This window comes from Eschscholzia californica, unplaced genomic scaffold (assembly GCF_041429995.1).
Source record: "Eschscholzia californica isolate CP2 unplaced genomic scaffold, dmEscCali1.0.p SCAF_5, whole genome shotgun sequence".
Lineage (NCBI taxonomy): Eukaryota > Viridiplantae > Streptophyta > Magnoliopsida > Ranunculales > Papaveraceae > Eschscholzia > Eschscholzia californica.
The window spans coordinates 46,392,932-46,414,210 of NW_028238472.1; the positions used below are offsets into that span (position 1 = coordinate 46,392,932).

The 21,279-nt window shown below is 35.6% G+C and overlaps 2 protein-coding genes and 1 long non-coding RNA gene across 3 annotated transcripts; 1 reads left to right on the plus strand and 2 right to left on the minus strand.

Annotated features, from left to right (window-relative positions):
- Nucleotides 1-1,215: 1,215 nt before the first annotated feature.
- On the minus strand, nt 1,216-6,713 carry LOC147539786 (F-box protein CPR1-like). Its single transcript, XM_086644501.1, has 2 exons — nt 5,452-6,713; nt 1,216-1,460 (listed from the first exon to the last, which is right to left on the minus strand). The coding sequence occupies exons 1-2, from the start codon at nt 6,607-6,609 to the stop codon at nt 1,425-1,427; spliced, it is 1,194 nt and encodes a 397-aa protein (XP_086500627.1). The 5' UTR covers nt 6,610-6,713; the 3' UTR covers nt 1,216-1,424.
- On the plus strand, nt 3,871-6,618 carry LOC147539787 (uncharacterized). The gene is made up of 2 exons (XR_015226317.1): nt 3,871-5,278; nt 5,386-6,618. It is a non-coding gene; the product is annotated as an uncharacterized LOC147539787 (long non-coding RNA).
- Nucleotides 6,714-14,423: 7,710 nt separating the features above from the next.
- LOC147539788 (zinc finger CCCH domain-containing protein 39-like) lies at nt 14,424-18,363 on the minus strand. Its single transcript, XM_086644340.1, has 2 exons — nt 16,162-18,363; nt 14,424-15,083 (listed from the first exon to the last, which is right to left on the minus strand). Exons 1-2 carry the CDS (start codon nt 16,919-16,921, stop codon nt 14,836-14,838), a joined length of 1,008 nt encoding a protein of 335 aa, XP_086500466.1. The 5' UTR covers nt 16,922-18,363; the 3' UTR covers nt 14,424-14,835.
- Nucleotides 18,364-21,279: the final 2,916 nt, after the last annotated feature.

Genomic DNA, 21,279 nt, shown 5'->3' on the forward strand with positions numbered 1-21,279 from the left:
CTCTCACTGCTTTATGATTCTTGCAGCTCAAAAAAGTACTGTCTCTACTTGTATGCCTCTTCTTACCTTTAGAACTCTTGGTATTGTTGGCATTGGTCCTAGTACTTGTGGTTTTAGTTGTAGTACTTGTAGAAATAACTTCTATATTAATCCCTGGATCATCGTTATCCGACGGTGTTGAGAAATTATCCGCCGAAAGGTTCTTAATCTCAAATAAATCGGAGCTTGAGTCACTCCCTGTATCGTAGAATGTTTCACCGATTCCAGAAGATGTTGAAACTTCCATGACTATTGGTGGGACATTCTTGTCTAGTAAGCATACAGGATAGTTAAATACCTTGAATGTATTTCCCTCCTTTTCCTTAAATTTTGTTCCGACCGTCAAATTTTCAAAATTCTGGTAAAACATATCTTCTCTAGACTCAGATTCAAATTGGGTTTGATTCATTACTCGAATCCCTCTACCAGAACGACCTCCATATTCATCGTTTTTTTTGTAGTTTCTTGATGAGTTTGTGTTTACGCGAACATTTTCGTTAACATCAACAGAGCTCTCACCATGACAAGCGCATTGGCTAAAACTCGACAGGTATTTCTTACCACTCATCTTCTTCTCGTCGCTTCGAAATATTTAGAAAATAATGCCCTTTCAGTGCTAGATGTGGGATTTATAAGGTTGCATGAAATGGAATATTATAATAAAAGGGAGTTCAATTGAATGAATATAATGAGTTTTGAGACTTTAGAATTTGTTCTACTATGTAGACTTGTGGTTGATGCATAAACACCATAAAAATACTTTGATGGTAGGGCCAAATGTTTATATGTGGTTGGGTCAATCTAGTATTATAACTATAAATCGTATAAATCAACTCAGCAACAACCACACCCAATCGTATAACTAGCTAATCAATTATTTTCATTTTTCTTGTGCACATTATAAAGACGTAATAACTGAGGACAACGCTGTTGGATCACTGTCTGAACCCAAACTGGACCGTTATGAGTAGAAGTGGGAATCAGGCTGAGCCAAGTAGTATCGGGCTCTACCTTCATCGGGTGGGACGACTCAGACACTTTAGGTGGATAAACATTAACATATTCAGGTGGCGCGCAACCTTGTAATACAAGGCTCATGTGCACAATTAACAAATGAAGAGTATTAGGAGATGATAACGAATAGTAATCGACGAAGTGTAGATATACAAGCAGAAATTAACAAGGCAAGTTTTGTACTGAATTGTTCCATGAACGAACGACTATCTTAAACGATATATCAGAAAAACTATATTGATTACCATAACAATCTAAAAGGGTTTCCAAATCCAACAAAAGTACTAAAACCTTCATTCAGATCGTATGCACATTACTATTCTTATAAAGACATAAAGTTAACCCAAATAATAGTATAACACTTCTTAGATTTATCTTTGTAAGCTTTCTCCTGTCTCTTGTTCAACCTTTTTGTGAAATACTTGCTTCAAATAAGTTCCCGAATTCAATGAAATTAAGCTTCTAACACAAGTCACTACATTAAAAATTCTATGGAGTCCACTCAACTTAAGAATTGTAGTTTTTTTTAAGTTGTGATCGTATAAGATTATATCCTTCAAGTCTTTCTCTAAGAGTAGGCACCCATTATTGAAACAATGTATCGGTCTCATAAAATGATTGGATTGGGTAACATTGTTTAGGGTTATGGTGAACAGTTTAGTCCAAGACGCACTCACCCCACCATGCTCCTCCTTCATGGTCCATACTTGAGTATGAACCTTTGAACTAGTATCAAATATGCTCCTCTCTCAAAGCACCGATAATTATCGATGATGACCATGAGTATTTGGGTCTAAATTGCTCGGGTAATGCTAGTTCCTTAATTCTATCATCAACCATATCAAAAGAAAGTATCACATTAGATGTCTCGTTCAGTTTTTGCGGAGTTGCTATCCAGTGAAGAGCTCCATTGACAAGAACACCAGGCATCGTCCAACTGATTTTGTAAGGTATATTCTCAATGGGTTTCCACGAATCGGAGCGTAAAGTGTATAACACGCCCTTGGTAACAAAGTTATCAACATCCCAATCCCACATGATTGCAATTGATAGAAACTTGTAATCAGCACGCTTGCTATCATAACCGAACCCATCCAAGGAAAACAGATGCTTTAGTTTACTATCAAAATATTGTGGTGCTGAAGGTAATACTCTATACTCATTAGTAGATAGGTTGAAAAGTTAAACTTTACCACCATTAGAAACGTATGAAACCAAACCATAACAAGAACCCACGAGGCAAAGTTGGGGTTCATGATAATATCGTCGGGGAGGCTCGGCAATGAACAACAACGTTGTCTTTTCATCATCATCTTCCTCCTCTGCTGTCTGACTTTGTTTGAACGGCAGTTTCTCTTTATCTCACTAGTTTGAACGGCAATTACTAAAAGAGAACGACCCGAAGGCCCGGTGCCCGCTTGGCGTCCGCTCGAGTCCCTAGTGGTCCTCCAAGTATCTGATACCCGTTACGGTAATGTGTCGTCCGTCAGTTGGGTCAGGTGGGAAGTGGTAGGTGGTAATTGACTGGGTAACTGCCAGATTAAATCGAGTGGTCAAGGCCGGACAGGTAATACCCAAAACAACCATCCGAACACTACCTGATGGAATGACCGACCAGAACCTACCGAACAATACCGCCACAGGAGATGCCGCCCTGTAGTTTTGGGGATGATCCAACGACTCAATGACCTATATAAGAAGGTGTTTGAAGATAGAATTCGAAATTGGGTCCGAACCTTAGGGTTTCTGAACGTATACCGAACCCCATTACACCTCATTTATTTTTTGGGTCTTTTGACCTTCCCTTGTATCTATTTGGTAATTGAGTTTACTCTCCTCAATAATTGATTGAGAAATGCTAGGCTTACAACATAAAATCTGGAAAAAGCATCCAGATTGAGTTGGATCCTATGTGGCAACTTAAAATTTTAAATTGCATTTATAACAGTTTATCTAAATTACCAAATTACCCTTTTTCTTTATTTCTTATTTTTCTATCTAAACCACCACAGATGCTACAATGGGAAAATTGGTGATGGCTTAAAGTTATTGCTTCAACCAATCCCAGTCCACACCTAAAATACCTCTTAGGGTTTATCAAGAAAATGATACTTTTTGTGAGAAACCATGAACGGGAAAGTTTTGAGAGTTTGTTTTTGGCCTGCAAACAACCGAAAAATAAGCAATGGGCGGCGGATGAATAGGAATAATAAGAAGATGGATATGTTTCTTCTTCTAACTAATTAGATAAAAAATCCTCACTGGATGCTTCTTATTTCTCCTTTTTTTCTTTTCGGCCTCCTTTTGAAGGTTTTAATTTGTTCGATTTGGGGCAAATTCGTTTAGGGTTTTCCAAATTTTAGTACAACTTCTATCAAACCAGATTCAAGCAAGAAACCATATCTTCAAATGACTTCGTTGATATTCGATAATGGCTTTCCTTTCCTTTGCCTATGAAATCTCATCCATCTCAAACATCTTCAATGTCTGGTCATCTCAAACAATTGAACCAGATTCAAGGAAGAAGCCATTAACCTATTTAGAGAGAGAAAGAGATGAAAAAAGAACAGGACGATTTGGTAATTTGGTAAAAAAGATAAAAAGTTATAAATACAATTTAAAGTTTCAAAGTTGCCACATAGGATCCAACTCAATCTGGATGCTTTTTCCAGATTATATGTTGTAAGTCTAGCATTACCCTAATTGATTATAGTGTTTACCTTTTCCAATCCAAATATCACAAATTAATTGTACAATGTCACTATTACACAGTACTCCGTCATGTAAGTACTCTTAACCTGCAACTTATGTAAATCATTTTTTTTGTGTTTCTTTTTCTTCTGACCGAAACTCGTATTGAAGCTAACCGCAACAAGCAAACTTTGCTGACACTAGCCTCTAGTACCTTGTCCCAGCATTTTGATTTCTTTTTTCTATCCAAAGATCCCATATTGGAATTTTCAATACTCTTTTAGTCGAATTGGATAGCCAAAGATTACCTTTGGACATGCCTCTATTAACTAAATCGTTGTTTTCACCAATTCTTCCGAAGTTATTGAATTCATGGTCAACAAAAGAAGACTAACGGGCATTGTTGAAGGTAGTGGTGGTGGGTTGAAGGTGAAGAAGAAGAAAAATGATTTTTTTTCATGTGTTTGGGTTGAATAATTTTTTTTTGAATATTGACTACAATGGTCATAACAAAGGCATTGATACATCGATTCAATGTGATAAGTAAGATAACTACCAAATTACTACTGACCTAAAAGCCGACAAAACTAAATGGCGTAAAACCCGCATAAACTACTTCATTTATACCCAAGTTCAATATTTCTGGATTTCACTTCATCCAACCTGAGACCTCCGCATTGCGAATTAGATGCTGGGTTACCCATTGTTGGCATTTGGGTTGAATAATTGACTTGGTCAAAATCATCAATTAATCAAGTCAAGTATAATTTGTCTGAACATATAAAAGCCATATGTGGCCATATATTACCTACTATAAAATCATATAAATCCATTCACCAACAACCACACCCAATCCTATCGGAATCAGTGGAAGAAATATACAGAGTAGCAATGACAGAAGCAGCATAGTAGATTTCAGCTAGTCAATCAGAAAGTGTACTAGGTGACAGTAGCCCTATCATGATGATGAAAAGAATTATAATTAGCTAATCAATTATTTTCATTTTTCTTCTACACATTATAAAGACGTAGTAATTGGGGACACCACTGTTGGGTCATTGTCTGAAGACTCTGAACCCAAACTGGACAGTTAAAGCAGATGTGGAAATCAAACCGAGCCAAGTAGTACCGGGCTCTAACTTCATGGGGTGGGGCGACTTGGACGCATTAGGTGTATAAACATTATCGTATTCAGGTGGCGCACAACCTTGTAATACAAGGCTCATGTGCACAATTCAAAAGTTATGAAGTTTATAAGAGTTGGATAAATCAAATGAAGAGTATTAGGAGATGATAACGAATAGTAATCGACGGAGTGTAGATATAGAAGTTAAAGATCACCATTTACAAGTAGAAATTAACAAAGGTCGTTTCTGTACTGAAATGTCCCATAAATGAATGTCTATCTTACACGATATAACAGAAAAAACTATTTTGATTATCATAACAATCTAAAAGGGTTTCCAAATCCAACAAAATTACTAAAACCTTCATTCGGATAGTACACACATTACAATCGTTACAAAGACATAAAGTTAATATAAAGTTCAGGAATAAAACTACCCACACAACACTTATTATCAAAAAAAAAAAAAAAACTAACCGCCATATATTGCAACCCCTAATTAAATAAAAAAGTAGTAATCAACCAAAATAATATAACTCCTAAATTTATCTTTGTAAGCTTTCTCCTTTCTCTTGTTCAACCTTTTTGTGAAATTCTTGCTTCAAATAAGTTCCCGAATTCAATGAAACTAGGCTTCTAACACAAGTCACTACATTAAACTTTCTACGGAGTCCACTTAACTTAGGAATTGTAGTTTTTTTCTGGTTCTGATCATATAAGATTAAATCCTCCAAGTCTTTCTCTAGCAGTACGTACCCATTATTGAAACAATGTACTGGCCTCATAAAACGATTGGGTTGAGTAACATTGTTTAGGGTTATGGTGAACAGTTTAGTCCAAGACGCACTCACCCCACCACCGTGCTCCTCCTTCATGGTCCATACTTGAGTATGGACCATTGAACTAGTAGTATCAAATATGCAAAGATGTTCTCTCAAAAGACCAAAAATGATTGATGCCGATAAGGATTTGGGTCTTAATTTCTCGGGTAATGCTAGTTCTTGTATTCTATTATCAACCATATTAAAAGAAAGTATCACATTAGATGTCTCGTTCCGTTTTTGGGGAGTTGCTATCCAGTGAAGAGCTCCTCCATTGACAAGAACACCAGGCCTATTACCAACTATTTTGTAAGGTATGTTCTCGATGGGTTTCCATGAATCGGGGCCTGAAGTGTAGAGCATGCCCTTGGTAATAACTTGATCGCGGCCGTCAGACATGCTTGCAATTGATAGAAACTTGTAATCATCACGCTTGCGATCATAACCGAACCCAGCCGAGGAAACAAAAAGCGTGGATTTACTATCAAAATATGGTGGTGCTGAAGGTAATACTCTATATTCATAAGTAGATGGATTGAAAAGGTAAACTTTACCACCATTAGAAACGTATGAAACCAAACCATAACAAGAACCCACAAGGCAAACTTGGGGTTCAAAACAGATGAATGGGTAATCAATAATATCAAGAGATTGATTAGATGATAATGAATCATAATCAATGGTGTTTAAAGTTTTACCTTGATTAATGATGAGACTGAATTTGTTCTCTTGAATAGCATGAGAGTTGTAGAGTTGAATGAAATTAGGGTTAGAGAATAGAGAGAGCCAGGTTTTGGATACCGATCTGAATCGGTAGATAGATTTGACTGGTAGCAGAGGAAGAATGTTGGCGATGATGATATCGTCAGGGAGGCTCAACAACGAACAACAACGTTCTCTTTTCATCATCATCATCATCTTCCTCCTCTACTGTCTGACTTTGTTTATCGACTAGTTTGAACGGTACTTACTAAAAGAAAGCGGCCTGAAGGCCCGGTGTCCGCTCGGGTCCGCTCGAGTCCCAAATGGTCCTCGGGTACCTGATACCTGTTACGGGAATGTGCCGCCTGTCAATCAGACATTTAGTAGGAGGGAAGTGGTCAGAGGTCATTGACCAAATAACCACCCTGCCAATAGGTAATACTCGAAACAATCTTCCCAACAATACCTGATGGAGTCCACCACCCTTGGGTGCAGCGGCTGGATACCCCTCTTAAACTCATGAGGTCGAGGGATCGAGTCTAGGTGGAAGCAATTTGCCATCAAGATTTATCTCGTGTAATTTAGACAATATATAAAGTAAATAATATAATAAATTTGTCGGGCTTTAGACTTCTTTAATGTTGTCGGGTTTTAGGCCTCTTTCATTGTGGTTTAAATTAGGCGGTTATCGTGTTCATCACATCTTCATGGTGTATGAATGCTTTGTAACGACTGACGTAGATCGTAGTCGATTTCTCAAAAAAAACAATATCCGATGGAATGACAACTCGACCTATCGACCGATAGTCCGATACCACTACCAGAATGTTGTGCCCCGTAGTTTTAGGGATCATCCAATTGTCTATAAGAAGGTGTTTAAAGATTGAATCCCAACCGTTCGTTCTGAAACCCTAGGGTTTCTAAACGCATACCGAACAACAATTACTAATAAATAATTGAAAAAACAAATTGTTAATTAAAATAGAAAAAAAAACGATTAATAAAAGTTAATAAAGTCACAGGACATTGTGAGTTATTTTTTGTCATTCATTAAGTTATAGTAATAGTTATTTTTGTCATTCATTAAGTTATAGTAATAGTTTTACTTTACTGTTAGATTAATAGTTTTACTTCACAGGACATTGTGAGTTAGATTAATGTTGATCATTGAATAAGACAATGGTAAGTAATCTTTTCTCTAGTTTTTAGATTAGTATAAATTGTTAAGTTTTAGTATTAGTTATAGTTTAGATTTTTTTTTTTTTTTTTTGGAAATTGACTACGATCAACGATAGTCATTACATTTGACATTGATACATGAAAGATGTGATAAGCTCGATAACCATCCATTCCAACTCTGAGATTAGAACTTGGGACCTCCAGGGTTTTCTAGAATTTATGTCAACACCTTGGAACTACTTGGGCTACCAACTGTTGACTATAGTTTAGATTATTAGATCTTATATCTTTAAATTTTTTTTTGTTGAAAGTTATGTCTTTTAATTCATACATGTCCCTACTTTAAAGAAAAGATTATAAGGCTAGGCGACGTTACTTTCCATCTCACGGCTCAACACAGGGGATGTCTAGATAAGTAACTGGTTATTTTTTTAGGTCGCGGCTTTGGGGAATAAAGAAAATTCTCCGGGGAATAAATTCTCCAGGGAATTCAGATTTTTTTTAAAATTCTCCAGGGAATAAATTTTTATGGGGAATGCAAATTAATTTTTTTTGAAAGTTCTCCTCCATCTCATCTCTTCTCTCTGCCACTTCATCTTCTCGCCACCTCATCATCTTCTCCGGCGAAAGTTGCCGGCCGGAAAACCTTCAAAATTTTTTTTTTTTTTTCTCTCTTCCTCTCTCTCTCTAATACTCCGGCGAAGGGAGACCTTCGCCGGAGATCTGGTCTGTCCATGAACAGACCAGATCCGGTCTGTTCATGGACAGGCCAGATCTGGTCTGTCCATGGACAGACCTTCAAGGTCTGTCCACGAACAGACCAGATCTGTTCGTGGACAGACCTTGAAGGTCTGTCCATGAACAGACCTTACTACCTCCTTCATACCCCATTGCCTGAATACCCATTCACCAATCTCTTTACCTTAATAAAATTTCCATTCAATTTCAAACCCAAAAAACCCCAAATTCAAAAACCCTAGACATCCCAAAGAGATGAACTAAATTAAATAAGAATTACTAGTCAGTTGGTTACAAGAAATTCCCAAATTCACACCCCAGCCATCAAGAAACCCTATAAAGCTTAATTAAATTCCCCACAACATTAATTTAACAATCCAAAGCAATCCTCATGATGAGATGATAAAAGGGTTTGCTTGCTTGAATATTGACAGAAAAAAGCTTGAACTTACTCAACCTTGATCCCTTATCACAGAACAGCAGAACAACATTCAATATTCCAGATGCCCTGAATTAATCCATACCAAGGAGTCAAGGTCTGTCCATGGACAGACCGGATCTGGTCTGTCCATGAACAGACCGGATCTGGTCTGTTCATGGACAGACCGGATCTGGTCTGTTCATGGACAGACCGGACCTCCGGCGAAGGTCTCCCTTCGCCGGAGGGTTAGAGAGAGAGAGAGGAAAAGAGAAATTTTTATTTTTTTTATTTTATTTTATTTTTTTTTATGTTTGGAGGTCGCCGGCCGGAAAACTTGTCGGCCGGCGACCTTCGACGGAGAAGATGATGAGGTGGCGAGAAGATGAGGTGGTAGAGAGGTGATGAGTTATAGTATCTTCTAAAATTAAAAGCCCCTTAGCAATAAAAAATAAACATAAAAGTCAATATTATTTGACTAGTTTTAAGAAAATTCTTTATTCCCCGGAGAATTTTCTTTATTCCCCAAAGCCGCGGCCTTTTTTTATTTGAAATCTAATAAACTTTATACAAAACTTTTTGATGTATTAAATTGTACCGTCACAAAACTAAGGTTTTTTTGTGATGAAATAGGCCCAAGCCTATCTGTATTAATAATTTATTCGAGCAAGAGCTCCTGAGTTGTGTTTAAAGTAGAATTAAAAGCAAGGTGCGCTAGTTTATGAGCTACTTGATTAGCATTACGATTACAATGAGTGAATAAACAATCTTGGATAATGGAGCTCGCTTCTTTTATTTCTATCATCAATGTTCGTAGTTCCCAAGGGGCGTCATCTTCACTTGCCTTACAAGCTTGTATCCAGGGCCGGCCCAAGTAGTTGGGAGGCCTAAAGCGGAGAAAAAATTTGGGGCCCTCTTTACATTAGTAATAAAAAAAAATTATTTTTTCGCTGTAAAAAATAAATTAGTATGAATTTCTACAAAAAAAAAAATTAATTAGTATGAAAAACATAACTAAAAATCACAAACATGAGATATCTACTATATAAGAAGATCCAATCTACTCTAGTTATATCCATTGTTGAATTCTTTGGTGCTATAGTTTTCGCAAAATATTTATTAATAAAATCTTCTTGAGATTTTGTTAAGTCCTCTTTATCTCTTTTTATTTCTTTTTTAACATGTCCTGATTGATGTGTACGCTTCATTTTCCCACTATTTTCACTTGAATAATTGAAGTTCAATATGGGAATTTAGGTTTAAAATAGCGAAATTAAATTTAAATCACACACCTATAATCTAATTGAATATACTTCTATCATGTAACAAAAAACGTGTATAGTTAAAAATCGAATATAACAATTACCAACAAATTATTAAATTATGACTACGAATACTTATTAATTGTATTAAAAAAATTAATTTTTTTTTAAAAACATACCTTATAAGGAGCTGAGGAGATCCAAGATGAGAGAATTAGAGAATTTAATTATTGTTGATTGAAACTTAATTTTAAAACTAATAAAATTGTTATTCTTAAACAGTAAGATAGAAATTGGTTCTTTTTTAAAGGAAAATATCTTCAAATATTATAAACTAACAAAATAGAAAAGAAAAAAATAGGTATACAACTATAAAAATATATGAGAAAAAATTGAAAAGAAAAAGCCTTTGTAGAGTTTTAAATTGATATAGAGATTTGGCTTTCAGTCTTTAGCATAAGTGCAGACGAGAGAGTTTTTTTTTTTTGTTAAGGAACCCACGAGAGAGACTAGATTTTGAAATTGTTAAGTGGGCCCCACATTTTATTTGATGTCAGCCTTCCAAGCAAAGTAGGTTCCGGAAGGTTGTCACTCACGGTCAACTAGATCTGGCTGGGTTTTAGTTTTTCTTAATTTTTCTTGGAGGTGCCTCTAGCTAACTATTATTTTGGGGCCCTCTAAAATATGAGGCCCAAAGCAGCCGCTTTGGCTGCTTTGGGCCTGGGCCGCCCCTGCTTGTATCACCATCATCGAATCACCTTCAATGATGAACTCATATTGGTGCAGATCCGTTGCAATTTCAATTCCGAGTTTAGCAGCCTTTGCCTCGGCTTCTAATGGTGAGGAAGCTACTGTGTTTACTGTTTTTCCTAGAACAAAATCTCCATTACCATTCCAACACACAGCAGCTAGTCCTGCTTTTCATTCCTTGTAAGATGCGTCGAAATTAACTTTCAATTTTTCTTCACTTGGGGGGGGGGGGGGGGGGGGGGGGGGGGGGGGGGGTCCAATTTGGTAATTTAGCAGGTATTTCTTTCCTTCTTGTGACCTCCGATAATTTTGTGATCATCGAAAAGTCATCTAACATGATTTTCGCTGAATTTATGATGGAATAACTACATGTTGTAATCCCTTCGAAAACCAATTTATTCTTGGCTTTCCACAAATGCCATAAGACATATAATCTCAATGCAATAACTTCTTCTTCTTCTTCCCCTACTAACCATTTACACAATATTTCTGTGCATACCATACCCCCGTCACAAAACTAAAGTTTAGATGTCAAAAACTAAATTGCTAATTCTTTTTTAATTCTTTTTTCAACTAAAATTACGACAACCTTTAATTTTTTATAACAAAATACTAAAGCAAGTTAAAATTCTATTTTTTTTTTCTCAATCTAATTAACTTATGGTTTAGATATCAAACAAACTTTAATTTTTTTGTTTATAAAACTAGACTATTTTACTCTTCAAAATTCTTTTAAAATTATGATTACCTTTTGTGTTTAGGTACAAATTTTTTTAAGTAATTTATTTACTATTTTAGAGATCATTTTTATTAAAAAATCTTACTTACCTTTTATTCTTTTTTACTTTTGACTTTGATTACTTTTTTCTTTGAAATCATTTTTATTAAAAAATCTTACTTACCTTTTATTTATTTTTACTTTTGACTTTTATTACTTTTTTCTTTGAAATTTGTTTTAAAGTTATTTATCTTAAGTTGAAACTGGATTAGCTTTTATTTTTAAACAACAATTACATACAAATAATAAAAAACAAATTTATATTTAAAACAGAAAAAGAATATTTTATCTTACTTCGACACAGACTACTTTAATAGAAATTAAATTTTAACTCTCAATTTGAGAAGGGTACGTTGAATCGGATGATTTTCCATTGATCGAACCATTGTTTCCATCATTTTCTCTAATACTTTTCAATTCATTATCAGCTATAAAAGATTCTTAGCGATGGATGTAGCTGCTGCTCAAGCGGACGCGGATGCGAATGCGGATGCGGGTGATGCTGATGTTCAAGCGAATGCGGATGCCGTTGTTGCTCAAGCGGATGCAACTGCTACTGCTCAAGCGGAAGTCATCTATGTGTTCAAGCGGCAACCATAGATGTGGTTGCTCAGGTCTCCACATACTGACTCCAGATGCTTAGATGAAAATAGTAAAAAAAATTAAATTTTAGGAACACCACATTTGAATAACGATAACTTTTATTTTTAAACAAAAAAATAAAATAAATAACTGAAAAAACGAAAAGAAAAATGATTGATAAAAGTTAATAAAGTTGATAAACTGATAATACTTATTCTTGAAAACTTCATTCTTTGTGTTAATAACATAATAGGACAATTGCAAGTAATATTCTCTTTATTTATTTTTATTAATTGTTAAGTTAATTATAATATTAATTTTAGTTTAGATTGGTGTAAATTATTAGGTTACAATACTAGTCATAGTTAAATTAGTAAAATTGTTAAGTTTTAGTATTAGTTATAGTTAAGACTGTGATCTTATATTTTTAAGGAACTATGTAAGAAAAGCCCAAGATTTGGGCCCAAATACGAAAAAAAACCCACTCGGGAATAATAATGTAAAAAAAACCCAATTTTCAAACTGTTGGCAATACTTTTGAAACTGTTACAACACTTTTGAAACTGTGACAACATATATAATTATGTGTGAACAAAAACAAATTTGTTCATAAATTTACAAAATTGTTGAGAGCAAATACAAAATTGTTGAGAGCAATCTGTGTTTTGTTCAGAAATTTTAATGAATGTTTTGTAATTTTAAATTTTGGGTTTTTTTTGCATTATTATTCCGGGTTGGGCTTCATTTGATATTTTGACCCGGATTTTGGGCCTTATAATTCTCCTTTGTTTTTAAAGGAACTATGTAAGAAAAGCCCAAGATTTGGGCCCAAATACGAAAAAAACCCACTCGGGAATAATCATGTAAAAAAAACCCAATTTTTAAACTGTTGGCAACACTTTTGAAACTATTACAACACTTTTGAAACTGTGACAACATATATAATTATGTGTGAACAAAAACAAATTTGTTCATACATTTACAAATTGTTGAGAGCAAATACAAAATTGTTGAAAGCAAATTATGTTTTGTTCAGAAATTTTCATAAATGTTTTGTAATTTCAAATTTTGGGTTTTTTTTTGCATTATTATTCCGGGTTGGGCTTCATTTGCTATTTTGACCCGAATTTTGGGCCTTATAATTTTCCTCTCCTTTATCAAAAATACCTAGATGACCCCATTTTTCAGTTACCGTTATAACACCATTAACCAATCATTTTTTCTCTCTCCTCCATCTCATCACCTCTCTCTGCCACTTCATCTTCTCGCCACCTCATCGTCTTCACCGGCGAAGGTCGCCGACCGACCTTCAAACATAAAAAAAAAAAAAAAAAAAATTTCCTCACTCTCTTTCTCTCACTAAATACTTCGGCGAAGGGGGTTTCCCTTCGCCGGAGGTCTGTCGAATAGACCTTCATAGATCTGTTCGCAGACCTTCATAGGTCTTTCGAACAGATCTATGAAGGTTTGTTCAATGGTTTGTTCGCAGATCTATGAAGGTCTACTCGACAGACCTCCGACGAAGGGAAACCCCCTTCGCCGGAGTATTTAGAAAGAGAGAGAAAAAAAGATTTCTTTTTAGCGAGAGAGAGGAAAGAGAAAAAAGTTCTTTTTTTATATTTGAAGGTCGTCGGCCGGAAAATTGGTCGACCGGCGACTTTCGCCGGTGAAGACGATGAGGTGGCGAGAAGATAAAGTAGAAGAGAGAGGTGATGAGATAGAGGGGAGAGAAAAGATGATTGGTTAACGATGTTATAACGGTAATTGAAAAAAGGGGACCATCTGAGTATTTTTCATAAAATAGGGGGCTAGGCAGGAAGCTGGTCACAAAGTTGGGAGCTATTTGAGAAATAACTTTTAATTTGTTATAAAGAGGAGTCGAGGTTAGTGTTGCTTTGGAGATGGATTTTAAAAAAAATAACTCCAAATTTTTTTTTTAAGTAGCACTCTAAAATTTAGAGTTTGGATGTTGCGTTGAAGATGCTCTATCTAAAACTTAGAGTTTGGATGTTGCATTGAAGATGCTCTAAGGAGATCTCCGCTTCACAAACTCTGTAGAGTGAGATAGAGAGAGAAGAGGAGAGAGAGTGTGTGAGAGAGAGAGTGTGAGAGAGAGAGTGAGAGAGAGAGAGAGAGAGAGAGAGGTCGGGAGAGAGAGAGGGGTCGCTAGTCGGGAGCCTGCCGACGACATAAGAAAGGTTGAGAAGTTGTGCTCTGACTCATTCGGAGGAAACATAGTCCAACCGGAGGACCAATATTACTAATATTGACCTCCATTCCGTAGCAGTTGGGGGATTAACAGGTGTTAGAAAAAAAAAAGAAATTGGGAAATATGTATATTCAGATTTCAATATGAACTGCAATGATCTTATTCCCCTTCCCAATGGAATAGAGAAATAAATGAAAGCAGGCAATTCAAAATTGTTTACAATTTACTCACACAGATATTGGTGAAGAACAATAACAAAATCCAAAATCTAATTCCTCTCCTTCTTTTCTCACTCTGAAAAAATTTACCTATTTATCAATCAAATTAACTGATTAATACCCCACCCCCACTGAATAAAACTGATCCCAATCACTAAGTACTAAGAAGCAAAAACCCCAACCATGAGTTTGATAAAACAATATATTGCTCAAACTGTGCTTAATCTAACTGATACCCTCCCTCAAGTTAAAAGTATGATGATATAGAACTACGAATCCAACCCTAACTTCTAATTAAAAAGCAGAGCTTAAGTTTCGTCATCTGTAGGTGAATTCGCTGGTAATGGCATATCATCGATCCAATCAGCATAAATCGAACTTAGCTTCTTTACTCCTTTCCACTTCAACAAACACTTTTTGTTCTGGACTTGATGTTTATAAGGACCTCCTGTCCCTGTATCACTTGGTGCTGCAATGGCAGAGTTAGGGCATTTTGATGTAGCCATGCTTGCATTATTCGTTTCCACTTCCATTTGGCCGCCATACTTCTGTAGTTCTGTAATTGAAGCAACATTGTATCAATGGTTTCAGTGTCAAATACCAAAAAATAGGTAAGTCACAGATAAGTGAACTGATTATCGCTTAGATATTGAAAGTAAGAGCATAAAACTCAACTTGCTCCAGTAAAGTATCGGAAGTTGGTGGTTTTTTAGTCTCAAAATCAAATTAAGAACATATCAAATTGAACAAATACAAAAACTTATTTGTTCTACACGGATACTTAGATGTCAAGAGAAAATGGCCTACAGTACATACAATTCAATGGAAACTCCGGCAAGTTACTCAACTCGGGTCAAGGGACTCTAAGTTTCCTCTGCCAAGTGGTTGGAAACCTTATGGCCTGATTACAGACCTTCACGATTTGCACTAAAATTCATTTACAATCAACTTCATAAGGAATGCGAGAGAGAACTAACAAAATATTCAAAAAACATGTTACAAGGGAGGTGCTAGGTCCACACAAAAATTTGACAAACTTTTTGCCGAAATGGAGTGGCAAGATTCTTTTCAAAGTTTGACTGAATCTGGACCGTTCTCTTTATGAGTTGTTCATGTTTTAACAGTCAAGATTCAGTCAAACTTTCAAAAGACACTTGCCACATCATTTCGGCAAAAAATTTGTCAAATGCGTGAACTTAGCATTTCCCAAAAAAAATGAAGAATAACTCATGTTTTCCTAGATCAAAATATAAAGAATGTCTAATATGCCTTTAACATTAAAGTCCTTCCCCTACCAAGAACAACAGAGTATACGACCTTAAATTGGTTAAATACGAAAGATGGTACTCCAAATATTCATTCTAAGTTGTTGGGTCACTCGATCCACCAGAGTACCTAATGGATTGGATTGGGATCGAGGGTAGCCCGGGCAAATCCTATCCCAAACCCCCAAATTACTTGTTACATAAAACGCCAACTGCTTGGTATTCAAGTTCACATAAAGACTATCTAAATCCTTATGGCCTAGTTACAAACCTTAACAATTAGCACCAAAACATACTGAAAATCAAACTCATAATCAATTTAAATCACAAAAGCATCTAAAAAAAATCAAATAAGTTCTCTAAGTATACCTGCCAGTCCATGGGCAAAGTGACACTTATCGCCGAAGTTACATTGACCCGTTGTTTCCCACTTAGTACAAATCCTTGTCTTCCAAAAGACTGGTTTTGGAACTCCCCAGTTAAGATCAGCATCGGAATTCAATATCCCATTAATCTCTGGTTGTTCAAATCCACTTACATTACTAACAGGAGAACCTGTAGTACCAATACTTATCACGGAACTTTCTCTAAACCTCGCTGGATCTTCCCTAAACCTAGACAGATCCTTATGAAGGAAATTACATCTATCCCCATATGGACATTCTTCCCCATTACAAAACTTCTTGCATAATTTCATCCTAGCAATTATTTTTTGATCTTCTTCCCAATTACCCGTTGATCGTTCTTCTTCATGTGAGGCAACAATTTCTTGCCAATTAGGTGGGGGTTGACGAATATCTTCGATTCCATGGGCAAAATTGCAGGTATCTCCATATGGGCAGATGCCTGCTTTAAATTTTGCGCAAAGTCGAGTCTTGAAGAAAAGTCTACCAAGTCCTTTGTTAACAGGAAGGTTTTGAATTGGCATTCTTTGATTCATTGCCTGATTTTGAAATGAATTAAAAGGGATATCATCAAAAGTTCTAGGTTTTTTGAAAGGAGGGAAATCAGGATTGTTGGTCAAGTTTTGTTGTTCATTCTCGTTTGACATTTGAGGCCAGAATCTAGATGAATCGTTTCCCCCTGACATGGGAGGGAAGAATTGAGATGGAGTTGCAGGAACACTCATACTTGATGAAGATTAGGGTTCTATGTTTCAGAACAACCCAAAGCGCCAAAATCAAAATAACCAAAATCAATATAACGGGATTATAAGTTGAAAAGATGAATGCTTATGAAGAGAAAAATAAACCTAATTGAACTGAAGAGAAACTTGATCAGAACTAAACCCTCCAAATTCAGTCAAATATGAAGCTTATGAAGAAAAACTGAACCTGAATCTATGAAGAAAAAGGTTTATAAAGGACCAATGGAAACCCTAGCGACGTTACTTTTCGATAAAGAAAGACATAAACCTTGGAGAAATTAAGAAACCATACGCTAGCGGTTATAAGAAATTTGCAAAACCCTAGCAGTCAGTTAAAAGAGGCAAAACCCAAAACCCTAATTGAGGTTTGGACTCTAATACGGATTAAATAGGTATATTATGATTATTTGATTCTAATGGGGACGGACCCCTTAATCTTGATTTACAAAAATAACTGTATCAAGGGACGGAGTCTAACATACGCCGAGGAAAATCTGGGAACTATTGCGGCGGCCGTTAACCAAACGAAGAAATAGACGGAAAAATGTAGCAAATTTAGTCAACTTTGACGGAATAAGACTTTGTAGGAGGGGCAGTATTTTTTTTGATAGGCCCTTCAAAAAATCTTTGAACATCAACACTTGGATGTTTAAGTGGTTGATCATGTCGACATAAATTTCAAAATCTTAGAAGTTTTAGGTTTGTTTATCACATCTAGGTGATTTACCAATACGAGGAAAAAAAATTCCTTCACCTCTCCTTCAACGGTTCGGTTGTTCTTCTTTTATTTTTATTTCGATACTATTTTCAAAATATTCATCAGAATTTCCTTAGACTTCTTTATGTTTTTTTTATTATAGTCTATAGAACAAGAAGACTAAAAATAAGCAGTAACTGGTTCTCACAAATCTAAAAATATGAGTGGTCTATAGATGTTTACTTCCACAGATTGTTTAGTCGGAGAGTATGTGAGTGTGTCTATAGATATTCTCAACCAAACTAGATTGACTGGAGTCAATGACTTTGGCAGAGCACCAAGAGCAAAAGAAGAGGGTGCATATAGATGTTGGATTATAGTGTGTCTCCTAGTGTTCTAGACGGAATCTCAGACATCTAATGTCTAACACTACATGATCTCGTGCATAAGTTAAATATGAACTAAGTAGTTAGAGATTACCTTAATAGCTAGTTCTAATAGAACCAATGAGACGGTTGAATAAGAAGATCAAGAGCTCCAATTGTGGCTCCTCTACTTGAGACACCGAGTAATCAACTTGATCTCCCACTTTTAAGTTTAGCTAGAACTTCAATGGTGGTTAGACGAAGAACACCTTCTTCTTTAGACTAGATATATAGTTGTGACCAATTCTCTCTTTCTTTCTCTACTTGATGTTGTAGAGTTAGAAATCTTTTTGAGAATTCTCTACACCTAATTCTCTTCTAATGAGGGTCTTATATAGAATCTCGCAGTCATTCCTTATTTTTTTTTAAAATTCTATAGATTTATTTTCAAAAGATTTCATTAAAATTTATTAGGAATCTTTAAGATTATGAGAATTTCAATAAGGATTTCTTTCCAAAAAATCTTTCTAACAATATCATTCCTAAAAGATTCATTTTTGTAAATTCTTTTCAAAAAAATCCTAAACTTATGAACTTATTTATGTAAATCATCTTCTATTAATTATTTCTAAAAAGTAAATCCTAAAATCACTTACAAATTTTTTTTTCTAACTTACTTATGTAAATCACATCCTATTGACTATTCTTAAAATCTTTCCAATGTCATTTCTAAATCCTGTCATAATTTTCATTTTCATAAGATCAACTTAAATCTTTCAAAATATCATCTCATATTTAGATTTTGTTATTTTAGATTTTAAAAAATATACACTAAAAAAATCTGCTTACTTAGACCGGGCCGGTTTCAATGCGGGTCGCCCTGCCTGTATCTATACCTAGTCTTGGACTAGGCCAAGGTATAGTCAACTCCGAACTATTCCAACCACATCAGTAAAGAAGATTGCACTTGAAGAAGTAAAACTTTTGATTAAGTGACTCAAGGGAACCCAATTAACGTGTTATATAAGGGTCATCAAAATTTATAGTTCATTAAGTCTCCCACTTCCCGTCAGGTTGTAATTTAGCGCTTTAGCTTTGCATTTATTTATACCACTAGGCTAGGGACAAAACAAATTTTGTCCTTTCAGTTTATATTTTCCACTCTGACTACATGCTACAAATACATGTCGAGGAACAATGTCAGTACTTTTTTGACATGTCTTCTTCACTGAATATCCGACTTTTTCGCATAACTAAGATAATAATCGTACAAGTGATCGATGCAATCAAACTTCATCCTCACTCTACGTATTTCTTCTTCTAATAATTCCGATTCGACGTGTTTTTTCATTATTGTCAGATGTCATTTCAAAAACATCTAAATCTTCATCCCCGAATTCATTTTTGCATCAACAAGACTCCAACCGAAAAGAAAAAATTAGAATAAAAGAGCAAAAAAACAAAATGTATTAATTCAAAAAGACCAAATTGCAACAAATTTCATAAAATTTGTCTTTAGGGATTATTTCAAAGACCAAGGTAAATTTGTCTGTTTAAATGTTCCACTTTGACTGATTTTAAACCTAAATGAGTTAGACAAAAAATATGTATATACTATGGGAACACAAATCGACTAACGTGCCTCAGGTGCATACGAGTAGTTCTAGTGGTGTTTAAAAGGTCGGGTCGACCTGTACGAAAAACGGATAAGTCCAACCCGGGCCTAACAGGTTAGGCCCAGCAAAAACCCCGCTTGGTCTTGTTTTTTTCTACTTCTTTTTATCAATAAGCCTAGAGATGTCGTCATTTGGGAACACCCAAGTGAACCGTCCAACTGAATGGGACAAAAAAACAAGGATCAATCCACTTTCTCTCTCTAGAAATTTCCTTGTCTTTTTGTCTAATTGAGTTAGACGGTTCACTTGAGAGTCCCAAATACGGGGTCTATAGGGTTATTAATTTTTTATAGGGTTATTTCTCTAATGGCCCCCAACTTTGTGACCAGCTTCCCGCCTGACCCCCTACTTTACGAGAAATACCCATATGGCCCCCTTCCGTTATAACACCGTTACTCTCTCTCTTCCATTTCTTTTCTCTCTCCTTCAACATGTTTTCTCTCTCTGCCACCTCGTTAAAACCAACCAACTCATCATCTTCTCCGGGAAGGTCGCCGGCCGACCAATTTTTCGGTCGGCGACCTTCAAACCTAAAAAAAAAAGAAAATTTATTTCATTTCTCCTCTCTCTAAAAAAAACAAATTTTTTTTTTCACCTCCCTCTCTCTCTCTTTAAACTCCGGCGAAGGGGGTTACCCTTCGCCGGAGGACCTTGAAGGTCTGCCCGAGCAGACCTTCCAGATCTGCTCGGGCAGACCTTCAAGGTCCTCCGTCGAAGGGTAATCCCCTTCGCCGGAGTTTAGAGAGAGAGAGAGAGGGAGGTGAAAAAAAAAAAAAAAAATTTGAGAGAGAAAGAGAGATGAAATAAAAAAAAAAATTTAGGTTTGAAGGTCGCCGGCAGGAAAATTGGTCGGCCGGCGACCTTCCCGGAGAAGATGATGAGTTGGCTGGTTTTAACGAGGTGGCAGAGAGAGAAAACATGTTGGAGGAGAGAGAAAAGAAATGGAAGAGAGAGAGTAACGGTGTTATAACGGAAGGGGGCCATATGGGTATTTCTCGTAAAGTAGGGGGCCAGGCGGGAAGCTGGTCACAAAGTTGGGGGCCATTAGGGAAATAACCCTTTTTTATATCATTCAAAAGATTATATTTGTTATTCAATAAGATTTATTATCAGTAAGTTTATGTTTTAGACTTTTAATTTATATTTTTTCAGGTAAGTTTTTATAAAAAAAAATTTATGCGTTTTTTCAAAACCAATTTAGGTATGTTGTTCCATACAAAAATTTAAATTAATTCTTACGCAAGTTTTGAAAAACAATTTTTAGATTAGTGTTAGTTTTTAAATTTAAAAATTTAGGTATGTTGTTCCATACAAAATTTAGGCAAGTTTTTCAAAATTTAATCCATAATGGAATATTTTCCATTACGTGAATTTCAATTGATAAGAGCATCTCCAATGCAACACTCAATCTTAGAAACTCTGAGTGCCACTTAGGATTTTTAGAGTTTTTTTTTTACAATCATCTCCAATGCAACACTCTATTTGGATCTCTAAGATGACGTGTCGAGGGTGGAATAAAGATATCTCAAGAGGACACTCTATTTCTAGATTGTCCTCTTGAGATATCTCTAATTGTCAAACTCAACAATATTTGATTTTCAA

Bases quoted from the DNA above. Each gene is read 5' to 3' on its own strand.
- LOC147539786 (XM_086644501.1), bottom strand. From the start codon at position 6,609: ATGATGATGATGATGAAAAGAGAACGTTGTTGTTCGTTGTTGAGCCTC. The intron at 1,461-5,451 runs GTTGAACAAGAG...TTTCACAAAAAG, and splicing joins AGCAAGAATTTCACAAAAAG to GTTGAACAAGAGACAGGAGA.
- LOC147539788 (XM_086644340.1), bottom strand. From the start codon at position 16,921: ATGAGTGTTCCTGCAACTCCATCTCAATTCTTCCCTCCCATGTCAGGG. The intron at 15,084-16,161 runs GTATACTTAGAG...CTTCAATTACAG, and splicing joins CTTTGCCCATGGACTGGCAG to AACTACAGAAGTATGGCGGC.